At 41.6% G+C, this 11,604-nt stretch overlaps 1 protein-coding gene across 13 annotated transcripts in view; it reads left to right on the top strand.

Moving 5' to 3' along the window:
* The window catches only part of picalma (phosphatidylinositol binding clathrin assembly protein a), a 28,861-nt gene extending 21,042 nt beyond the window's left edge, over nucleotides 1–7,819 (top strand). For 7 of the 13 annotated variants that reach the window (XM_028422464.1, XM_028422454.1, XM_028422461.1 and 4 more), the window contains 7 exons: nucleotides 918–1,046; nucleotides 1,157–1,187; nucleotides 1,261–1,360; nucleotides 4,781–4,840; nucleotides 5,165–5,266; nucleotides 6,140–6,243; nucleotides 7,198–7,819. In XM_028422464.1, coding sequence (XP_028278265.1) covers nucleotides 918–1,046; nucleotides 1,157–1,187; nucleotides 1,261–1,360; nucleotides 4,781–4,840; nucleotides 5,165–5,266; nucleotides 6,140–6,232 — 515 coding nt within the window. In that variant the 3' untranslated portion in view covers nucleotides 6,233–6,243; nucleotides 7,198–7,819. The remainder of the gene's footprint in view (nucleotides 1–917; nucleotides 1,047–1,156; nucleotides 1,188–1,260; nucleotides 1,361–4,780; nucleotides 4,841–5,164; nucleotides 5,267–6,139; nucleotides 6,244–7,197) is intronic. The other 6 variants (XM_028422455.1, XM_028422463.1, XM_028422467.1 and 3 more) reach the window with 3 other exon arrangements.
* Nucleotides 7,820–11,604: the final 3,785 nt, after the last annotated feature.

The raw sequence follows: 11,604 nt of genomic DNA on the forward strand, positions 1-11,604 counted from the left end.
CCTCATGCATCCTGTCACAACAATGCATGGATAAAAAATATATAGTTAATAATATAGTTGCTGAAATAAAGGCCAGTGTACCAAGACAACATTTTAACACATTTTAAGTCACATTAATATTTAGGCAAGTTCAGAAATCACATTTACCAATTGGACAAAGTGAGCACTTATCCCATCGGTTCTCCACCTCTTTCACAATACATTTTAATGTCTTGGAGAACTTCTGTTTACAATTATGTATGTACAGTTTGATATTTTTAAAGGTGATTCCACACACAGGATCTTGGTTAGTGTTGTGATCCCTGTCTGAACATTATTTCACTGAATACCCAGGTTAAAGTCTATAGTCTTTCTTTAAAACCCTTTATACATCAGTTGTCTAGCAGTTAAATATACATCTGTGTAAATTTGTTAGCTTATATTGGCCTCCACATGGCCTTTATTGTATCCTAACTGTCATCATTATTTTGACGAGAATGATGTTTCTTCTTAGTTCCCCATTTAGCTCACTGAATCTCTGACACATTGTTTGTACACTGTCATTGTTTCAAAGCTGCTCACGATCTCACAACGCTTTTTATTTTTCTCTTTGCTTTGTCCTGGGTCAATCACCCTCCCGGGACCCTTGCGTTTTTGCATGGCCTATGCATGACTGGGTGAGTTTACTGGACACATTCTGCTCTCACACAGTCTTGGCTTGTTGAGTGTTTTTTGGAACCCTGCATCCTGCCTCATCCACGCTCAACATGTTCTCTCTGTTTGTGTCTTTTATGTATTGTTGTGTGTGTTTTGTTTTGTTTTTTTCTGCTTTATGTTATTGTCTGGTCTTTTCTGTCTTCATCTGTTCTGGACCCCTTTCTCTCACCTACCCCTTCCTTTTGTTCCTCTTTCCTTTGTCCTGCCCACTTTTGATTAAGATGTTTTAGGTGGCATCCTCAAACCTACAGTGGCGTCCTCACCAAGTCTGGATATGACCCTGAACGGGCAACAACCAAACAAACTAGTGTCCAACGACCTGGATTCATCTCTTGCCAATCTTGTTGGCAGTAAGTTAAACCCCCACCCTATGCCTGTGCCCTTTATTTCACAGATATAAATAATGTGCACATATTGCCAAATATTGATGAAGGGCCAAACTGTCTTTTGTCCTTTTTAGATCTGGGAATCGGGAATGGAACAGCAAAGAAGTAAGCACACAAAGTAATAATTCACTTCATATCCATGATCTTGCTTACTAAACATTTAATGTAATCACTGTAGTGACCTTCACTGGAGTCAGCCTGGAGAGAAGAAGCTGACAGGTGGAACCAACTGGCAACCCAAGACAGCTCCATCTACCACCTGGAATCCTGCAACCATGGTAAGCCATCAACATTCCTCAACCAGTATACTCCAAATGGTACATCAGTGACTTATTTATCATATGCTAATAGAGTGGTTCCCATGCAGCCTGCTCTCAGAGCTCCCTGTCCACAGCCAGGTGATTATGCCACTCGGATACTTCAGAGTAATGTCAGACCGTGCAGAGTTTTTAGGCATGAGTAGAAGGAATAGCAGTTGAGTCGCATGCTGCCAGCTGGCCGTGGAAGCACTGCAGCCTGCAGTAGCCAGTTACCGTTCAGTGACGACACATTTTAGAGGAAGGTTTTGGGCCACATATGGACAGGGAGGTGCTGAATACAAATGTCAATATCCCTGGAGGAATTGGGAACAAACAACCACAGCTAGCGTGCTGACAGGTGCAGCATAGATTGAGCATAGTGACTGTGCTTTGTTAATAATATCAAAGTTATGCTGTAACTGTCACCTTCTGCCAAAATCAATGATCTGATCAAGTTCCTGTAGCAGGAAAGGCCTGTAAATGTACTGATACCAACCTACTGATCACTCATCACACCCTGTCTTGAACAAGCTCTGTTGTGACTGTGATGACTAAAAAACTAATCTGGAAAAAAAGGTTTTCACCATTTTGCCAGGTGGACAGTCACCTTTGACCATTCAGAGTGCATTTATAGGCTTTGTGTGTTTGTAATACATAACATAATATGTCTTTGACTCCTAATATTTCTGTCTCTTGCGATGTGTAATTGTTCTCTGTGGTGAAACAGAGCGCCCTGCGTTTTCCACACTACGTAAGTCCATTCTTGCACATATGGTTTCAGTATCTTTTTGCTGTCTCAGCAACATTAACATCCTCATTCAGCTGCACCCTGTGTTCAAGTTCCATGCCACAATTTGAAGCTAGAGCTCACTGTCAGGCCTGCATTAACACTGCAGTCACAGCATGCAGCAGCCTGGGCTCAGTCGCCCCTCAGCTCTGTTTTGGACAACCTAATTATATGCAAATCTGGTTTGTTACAGCAACCATCAAACTTATTAACTGTAGGTCTAAGTCTTGCCCAGGGGTAGGCACTTATTTTTATTTTGTTTTCTGTTGTAGGACCACTTTTGTGCTTGGGCTTGTTGTGTTGCCATATGACTTCCTTGAGATTCAGATCCATGTTTCATCAGTGATGGCAAGCCATCCTGCCTCAGCTGCAGCAGTGCAGGGCAGCAGTGGCTCAGTGGTAGAGCAGGGTTGTCCAATAACCGGAAGGTTGGTGGTTCGCACCTTGCTGGTCATTGTATGACACTGCTTTTGGGAAAACAATTTCCCAAAAGTATCTAAAATAAATAAATAAAAACAACGGTTGTTCTGTTTCCCTCTGTGGGCCAAATAGGTCCACGGGCCATCTTACCTAGCCTCTGTTTTGTCTGTCAAGAAATTTCCAGTGGTACATTTCCTGCCAGTTTCTTGATGCTGCCTGGCCAGAGAAAGGCATTTAAGTGGGTTTTCTGTTCTTAATTGTGTAATTTGTCTGTTTTCTTTGCTTCTAATTCTTTTTTGTAACTGCTGTTGTAAAAGCCAAATTGTTTGCCTATGTTGTGACAATGAACATTGTTGAGAGGACAGTCCCAGTGTCTTTGAACTAATAGCTCAGACTGCCGACTTTTTTCATGCAAAAAGGTTGCCATTGCTTTTTGGTAGTTATTTTTGCAATTAATAAGAATCCTGTGCCCCTCTGAAATTGTATATTTTCAGAACATAATGCAGAAAATGATGCTTGGGATAATTTAGATACAGTCTCATGATCATCCAGAATGCACTCCAAGTCAAGTAGTTGTTCACAGCAGGAAGACTGTCCTTGTGATTTAACCTGGGCAGTGGAGTGTACGTGCTGCCACCTGTAAAATGTAAGTTTTAGGAATGAACACAGGCAGCATTATAAGCACATATTTTATGATTGTAAAACCAGACAGGGTAAATGAATATAAAGGGATGAGCACAGCCCACTGGACCTGTCACCCATAAGCTATGGTTTGCTGTGCTACTTTGGGAAATGCTATATTAATGCAGTAATATTCACAATAGTCCCGTAAGGTTAGAGATGCACCAATTCAGACAGAGCATGTTTGTTACATTGTACTGCATTATTTGGTATACAGTTCTTTCATTGTTAATATAGAGTATACATGTAGCACCAATATGTGAAGATGGAATGCTCATTGGTTCGTTATGTCACACATGTAGGAGCCACAAAATTCCTTAAACAATATGAATACACAAGCTACTGTCCACAGTTTAGATAATGCTGTAACTGTGTCATCGTGGTCCATCCATGTGGAGGAAAACCATGACTGCACCCTATTGTAATGCTCAGCTGTTCAAAGTTCTAGTGAGTCTGCTGTCTGACTTTCAGGAAGTGCTGCTGAGCGGCTCCAAATTCCTAGTATAGTCACAGTTTGTATTTCTGTGATTTACAACGAGTTGATGTCGCTAATGATTCAGTGATCAAAACCTTCTCTGATGAGGTCAGAAGAGTGCAGACCTGGAGGATGCTGATGTACTAAGCAGATGAACATCCATCACTCGTTAAAGGATAATCCCTGACATTATACTAAAACAAGCATAATCATGACATTAGAGACTATGTGAGAAACGCTGAATGAGGCGTCCCTAAAACAAGCCAAACATTGTCAGAGAGGAGGAGTTCTGAAGGAGAGCTCTCGGTGCAATGAATGGAGCACAGTCTGTGATGAAAGCGCCAATTTTGGCACCAGCGTCACGTCTGACTCACTTGCGCCTCCCTCGCCAATGACTGAATAGTTAATGAAACATATCCTTCCCGAGAGGCCTGGGCGATAGACAAATCTGGGTTTGTTATCACTGCAGGGGGAAGCAAGAAGTGCTCAGAGAAAGAATCTCTATTTTCTTCTTTCTAATCTCTTTTTATAAGGAGATCCACACCTGCCAACTGGTAGCTCCAGGACTCACACACACACTCCTTTCTGCTTCCTCTTATCTCAGCCTGTCGTTTCCCTGGATCCAGATTTGGGAACACCAGAAGCTCTTTGATGCTGACATTTCACACTTTTCCATGGGTAGTTTCCAATGTATGTGGAGACTTATGGAATGATGCTGATAAACTAATCTGCTGGCCTAACCCAAGCTTCAGTTCACAGTCTGCAGCAGCCTGCCATCTCTTTCCTGCACAGAGTGTTTACAGTGTAGTGAGTGCTTCACCTTGTTTCTAGAAGTACACATAAAGTTAAAATTAGTAGTTGACAGATTTCTTCTGGAGCATTGACTTAGACAGAGGTCTATTTTAGTTAGCATAATTAAATGCAAATTAGAAATGACCTTTAATGTGATATAAGACTATCAGAGTGTTCAGTTGAGTAGGGTCGTGCTTTGTCCTGGTTCTGAAGAAGGAATAACCTTGTTTTTGTGTCACCTCAGGCACCATCTGTCATGGCCTTCCCTGCAAACACACCAACGGGCATGATGGCATATGCAATGGTAAGTCAGCTGGGACTGTATGTTCAGCAGCGTCTTACTTCCTGAAACACACACACATTACAAGCAGCCAGGAAGAAATGTTCTTATTTTATCATATTTGAATGTTTAAAACCAAACTTGATCATATCCAGCTGGTTGTAATGTTTATACCTATTGTCCTGTCCTACCCAGTCATTGCCACAGAGCTGTTTGTATACTAAATAGACTAATGAAGAGGGAAACATGACTGTGAGTCCACATAACCCCACAGATTTGTTTCCAGAAAGGTATTGGGATCCATAATCAATCAGTTCACCGTCTGAGTCTTCTTTACTTCCCCCTCAGCCTCCCCACGTGGGTCCCGTGATGATGACACAGCCTACTATGATGTACACCCAGCCTGTGATGAGGCCACCCAATCCCTTCGGCTCCAATCCAGGTGCACAGGTAATTGATCCATTGTCAATTACGATTATGATGGACCCAGCATGTCAGAGTCTGTCTGCCAATGGCAAGTTTCTTACATTTAACCATACATAGATGTGAAGGAATATCATTTTTGATACCTTAGAATCAATTTTTGTTCAATTTTAACTTCATGAACAAGCAATGTCTTTATACAATACAAGAAACGTGCATACGTCTGTCCAGCGTCACACAATTACAACTGAGTCGGTGGGCTTCTCTCCCCTGAGAGATATACATATAGTCAACAGTAGCATTTAGCTTGGGCTTTATACACGCACTCACAGTGACACACTCACAGATGGCAGCAAGTCCAAAAAGTGCAAATTAAGTAATACTAACAAGTACCAATTCTGTTCTTGATAGTGAAAGTTGTCTAGACAATAACCCTCCAACTTTATTATGTTTTGCATCATTTCAATCTGAATATGTTCGGGTTGTGGATCAAATCTTCATTTTTCTTTGATGTATGAGTGCTTTGAATTGCACCTTGACAGAACAAACCGAGGTATTACTGTATATATTTTAACTTACCTTCCTCATGTCAAACAGAAACATCATTCTTCCATCATGGCTTCCTCTTTGGTTAACATGTCTGTGGCAGACTTTATGTTATTATGCTTTGGTCTGCCGTCTCTTTTTCAGATTTTGGAAACGTGCTTTCCATTTTGGTCTTTTCCCGCCTCTCATTATACATTTCTGTGCTGTTGGTAGCATGAATGCATTAAAACAATAGTTCATATAATGATGAAACAAGTTTTTACTTTCTAAACAGAGGCTGGAGCGTTGCCTTCTTTCTGGAGCTTCTCTCTTCTCACTGGCTCTGTTTTTCTGCCTTCCTCCTTTGTGACTCAGTCACCCACACCTTCTAGCCCCTCCAGTCTGAGCCCCCTCAGAGTCCCAGGGAAGGACCCCTTTTCACAGCTCTTTCTGCAGAATTTCTTGTAGAGCATCATTAGGTACAGCTCGTCTTTTTGTGTGTTCAGTGCAACTCCACATCCTGATGTGTCAACAAAGTGCATGTTTGAGTAGCGCTGGCCTGTTTTTGGATGATTTTGGTACCAGTGGCTTCACTGTCCTCTGAGATGGCACCACACTCCCCAGCTGGCTGCTTTGCACACTCTGCACACGTGTCTCATCTCCTGTTGAATGAGGATTGATGTAGCGAAGGTGTTTTCGCTCTGCAGGAGACTGAGGTTCTATTTGCTCAAGACTGGTGTCACACTGAGGTGTGAGAGCTTCATTCAGACCTTTCCACAAATATAACAAACAAAAACATTGGTTAGATGGAAATGAAATCGCACAATGAATTTTACACATACACACACCTTTAATAAGTGCTTTTGTATATTGTGTAGCACAACACAAATTAACCAAGCATACAAGAAAGGCTGAGCCAGCCTAATGAGCACAGATATGAATAGGTCAGTCATGTCTCCACAGGGATAACAAGGTCTCTCAGACACAAACAAGGATAACTCAGTCACACATTTCCCTATTGTGGGAAAAATAAAGGTTCTTCTTAAGCTTAATCTTAATGCACAAGCCTTGCATGCGCAACTCGTTCTCTTACATAGCTCCGTCTCACACTCTTCCCATTTGGTTGTTTGTGTGTATACATGTGTAGTCGAGCCGCTGGCACAGGCTTTACAGGAATAACGTATATATTTATATAAATCATGCATTTTAAAATAAGCATATATGTGAAATATTGTGTAAAAACGTGAATGGGTATTAGCAACCATCACCAGTGAGACTAGTCTCCTGTGAATAGGACTTGAGCTCCTGTTGCTCACACAGCACCGTAATCTTGCCTTATTTTGGAGCTGATGCAGATTAGAAAGGATGGTGGTCATCATGGAGTTCACAGCCAGTTCCCAAACAAATAAGACCCTTTGTTTTTATCTTGGCAGATGCAGTTTATGTAACCGGTGAAGGGGGATGAGTCTTTCCCATCTGAAGATGATTAACAGCAAAGTCAACTATCCAAGCAAACCTGTCGTTTGCGTCTAATGAACTCACCTCTCTGAGAATGACAGCCCCAAATGAGACTTGTTGAATGAAATCCTGGTGACTCAGAGCAGCTCAGAGAGGCATCACAGTGGACATTGTGCCCATCCAGTCATGTCTAAGTCATAGGAGAAGGAAGAGTGTGTGCTGCCATTTGAAACCACGTGGACAGGGATCAGCCCCTACTGTATCCTGGACTAAGGGAGACACCCAAAGGACTTCCTGACATCAGAGTTACAAAAAAAGGCTTGTCATCACATGCGCACTTTGTTGTCTTTTTTTGTTCCTCTCTCATCAGGTGAGGCCCGGGGCGTCCATGTTTTTGAATTCTCAATCATGATTACCTTTAAATACCCTCGGATTAGAATCTCCTGTTTATACCACACATTTGTTTTCTTTATGTATTATTTGCAGTAGACATTCCCTGTGTATTGTTTGTATTTATTTATGATTACCTACAGAGAATTTTTAAAAAAAAAAAACAGAAATGAAATGTAACTAGTCACCGACCTCCACCTTGTGGAAGGTCTTCAGGTTCATAGATATGATTGATTGTAGAATTGGGTTTTGAGTGATTGAGATGATTTCTTAAAAAAAAGTTAATATAAAGAGATGTCACGTTTTGCTGTTGGGGCACTAAATATTCTCTGCACTGGCACAATGCCATGTACAGTTATCTGTGGCTGAGCGGTCACAGTGTATGAACATAATATCACCATCAGGTCTGTAGGCTTGTGAATTTGGAGGGAACATTTTCACATCAGTAAGAGCACTACGTGTTGTGATCATGGCAGCATTGCGTTGGAAAGTAATCTGCATTTATGCTTTTGATGCTTCTGGCATGCCATTTATTCTTACATTTAACAAAGCCGGCTGCCCTTTTTCTCACCTCAACGAGCAGGGCCCTCTCATGCTTAGGTCATATTTCCATAGGCGAGCATTTAGGACAATGTAGGGCATTGGGTGGTGTATGTTTGGGTCTGCCCTGTAACAGTGGGGGTAGAGTTGTGCAGGAGAATAGAGCACTGTTGATCAGTGCTTTGTGTATATAAAACTGATCCTGCCAGTTAGAAATAGGAGGAAGCAGGTATGAAAGATGGCCTGAACATGAAAGTGGCCCTGAATCCATTAACTGAGCATTTTTGGTGCATTGTCCCTGCAGATGAGTTTTTTTCTGTTTGATTTTTCCAATAAAGTGCAAGCTTCCATACATCTCTGGGCTTATTTAAAGAAAGAAAAACTCCCTCTTTTATTTCTGTTTTTTGTGTAACAACATAATGAATTGATCATCAGCAGGTGTACAGACCTCTATAAAAACAGACGTTTAATACCTACTGTTAAGCACAGCAGTGGAGGGGCGATGTTTTATAGCTACAGGAGCAGGGCACCCACACCAGAGTATTCCAGAGACAAATGTGAGGCCATCTGTCTGACAGTTAAAGCTTGGTGGAAACAGACAACAGAACAATGATCCAAAGCACAGCAGCTAATCTACATCAGAATGGCTGAAACATATAAATAGAATAGACCAGTCAAAGTCCAGACCACACCTCAACTGAAATGCTGTGGTGGGACCTTAAGAGTCCAAAGACCTCAATGAACTGAAAGGCAAGAAGACTGAACCAAAATTCCTCCACGATGATGTGACAGACTGATAAAGTCATACAGGAAACCAAAGGTGGTTGTATTTGTCTAAACATAAAATCAGATGATTGTATTATATTTTACACACACACACAATAACAGAGAATTAAAATAAAAAATGTACTAACCTTTGAACATGACTATACTCACATGAGCCACAAACTATAAGCAAGGAATATAGACAGTTTGCCTCAGTCCATTGTTACAAGACACTTAGTAACAGCCGGTCTAAAAGTGTTTTACTCTTGTGTGGACGAGACGCACTGACTACACATCCTCTGGGTATAAAATACGGCACACCCTGCAACCACATTTTAATGCACACGCTGACACCCACACAGAATGGATTCCTGTGTCATATCAGCTGTAAGTATGAGTCACCCTACTGAAAACACAGCAACATCAGAGTGTGGACATCACATAGAACTTTCCTAGTTCTTGTCACTTGGAATGTCATGTTAAAGCACCTGTGCATCACTGTACCTGTGCATCACTGTACCTGTGCATCACTGTACCTGTACAACATGGCAGCCCTAGAAGGCTATACAGTGCCTTTTGGGTGGTCTTCCCCTTTTGTTTGCTTCTTCTTCAGCTTGGTGGGACATTAATGCTTATTTTGAATTTGATACAGAAGTGTTCATACCATGTGCCCTTATCCTACCTTATCCAATCACAGCTGGAGAGCTGGTTCAGACTTCAGCAGTGTTCCTGAGCCGCCACAGGATCTGTGTTTAATGCGGCGCTGCCTGAGGGCCTGAAAAATAAAACACATTTTATTTTGGTGTTCAGTCTGCTCTCACATGAGATTTATCTGACTCATCTGTTAATGATAGATGCAGTCTTTCAGAGAGTGGTAAACTCCTCCTCCTCTTCCAGGCTTTCTATCTAAAAGACTCAGACGTTCTTTATACTTCATCACTGTTAAATCTCTTATCTTGTATTGTGACAACAAGAGAGTGAATCAGCATTAAAAGCAGGTGGAGTTGGTGGAATTAAAGGGGATTGTAGGGCTGGATAAAACAAACAGAATAAAACAGATTCAATAAAAACAAAATAAAGCGTCTTAAATAGCCAAAAGAAAATATCTATACCCAGACAAACACATTATACGTTATTTATACAACAAAAGAACCCGTTGTTGCTGTTCAAAGTGAAGTCGTTTGTGCTGCATGATGCTCTAAGTACATGTTACACAGCTAAATGAACAGCCAGCAGTTGTAAAAACTATATATGGTCACATGGGACCAATGGGTAAAGGCTTTTATCCACTTGGGAGAGTCATCCTTCAGTCGCACTGTCCATTCATAGCTTGAGTCATAAACTTGTCATCCCCCTGCTTAGAATGACCTTGATGACACCTCATCCACAGATGTCCTGATACACGATGAAGTCTTTTTTCACAGATTTGTGTAAAAAAAAATACGCAGCCAAACTTTTGTCTGTTGGTTGTACAATTATTCTGGCACTTGAGGAACTGAATGTGTAGATACTGAGCTGTGAGTCCATTGTTCGTGGTTGTGGAGGCCTCTGCTGCTGAGCTCACAGGTGCAGCTGCTCATCCATGTGGAACACACACACACACACAGAGAGAGAGGGACCTTGATATAAAGCTACATCCTGCCTGGCAGAGCCCTCTCCAGCAGCAATAAGAAGATTCTTTGTAGCGCTGCCACTTCCCCTCACTTTATACACAGTAGCAGAGAGATGTGTGTGTGTTCGTGTCTGACACTGACTTTCATGATAGAATTAATTGGCGTGTAAATAAAAGCCTCACTGTTGAGCTGAGGCCGTCTTTTCTCATCAATCTGCAGATAGTCTACCTGATTTGTTCCAGAGAGTCTGCTTCCTGCACCAGGCTTCTCAGGAAAACTCAGCCTATTTCTGTTGTTTAAAAGAGTTTGATGTGAACAAAGGTAAAACTAAAAGAGCCTACAACCAGCTGACCTGAAAATTGAGTTGCTGTGGAGCTCTCACTTGTCTTCTGCCAAACAGCACCCACTGTGGAGTCCCCACCCCCCATCAATCACAATCACCCACTGTGGGCAGTGACAAGGTCACCATAAAGAGAAGCAAAAACAATGAACTGTCAACAGCACAGTTTCACAGAAATGTGACTAAATATACATTTCCTGTCTGGTAGAATAGTTGCAACATGAAATTGAGCAATGATATTTCAGTTTGTGAAATATCCTTCAGTGTCTCTGTGGACTACTCTCCTTCACTTGACCAAATGCTGGTGATGGTGGAGTTTTTCTGCCATCTTGTGGTCAAACAGCACAGCTGATGGTAGTGTTGTAGTCAAGACTGGCTAGATCAGTGCTCTTCTATGACCAGTTAAGCAGAACTCGTCAACGAGGAAGGTGGAGACATATAACCTCTTATACAAGGGACAGAGGCCTGGGATATGAATATGGCTACTTCATAGTCTTTTTCATTGAACATGTAACATGCACCTCCAACATTATTGTGTCTTTTAATAGATAAACTGGAAATGATGTCTCACTGTATTTATTTACACTTCATTACACACATCAACATGGAATTCCTTCATGTAACCATACAGCATAGGCTGAACACTTAGTTCACACTCACAATGTCCACAGATGCTTTTCAAAAATCAATAATGATTGATTCAATCAAAAATCTACATAACCACCCACACACAC

Source organism: Parambassis ranga, chromosome 14 (assembly GCF_900634625.1).
Source record: "Parambassis ranga chromosome 14, fParRan2.1, whole genome shotgun sequence".
NCBI classification, from domain to species: domain Eukaryota; kingdom Metazoa; phylum Chordata; class Actinopteri; family Ambassidae; genus Parambassis; species Parambassis ranga.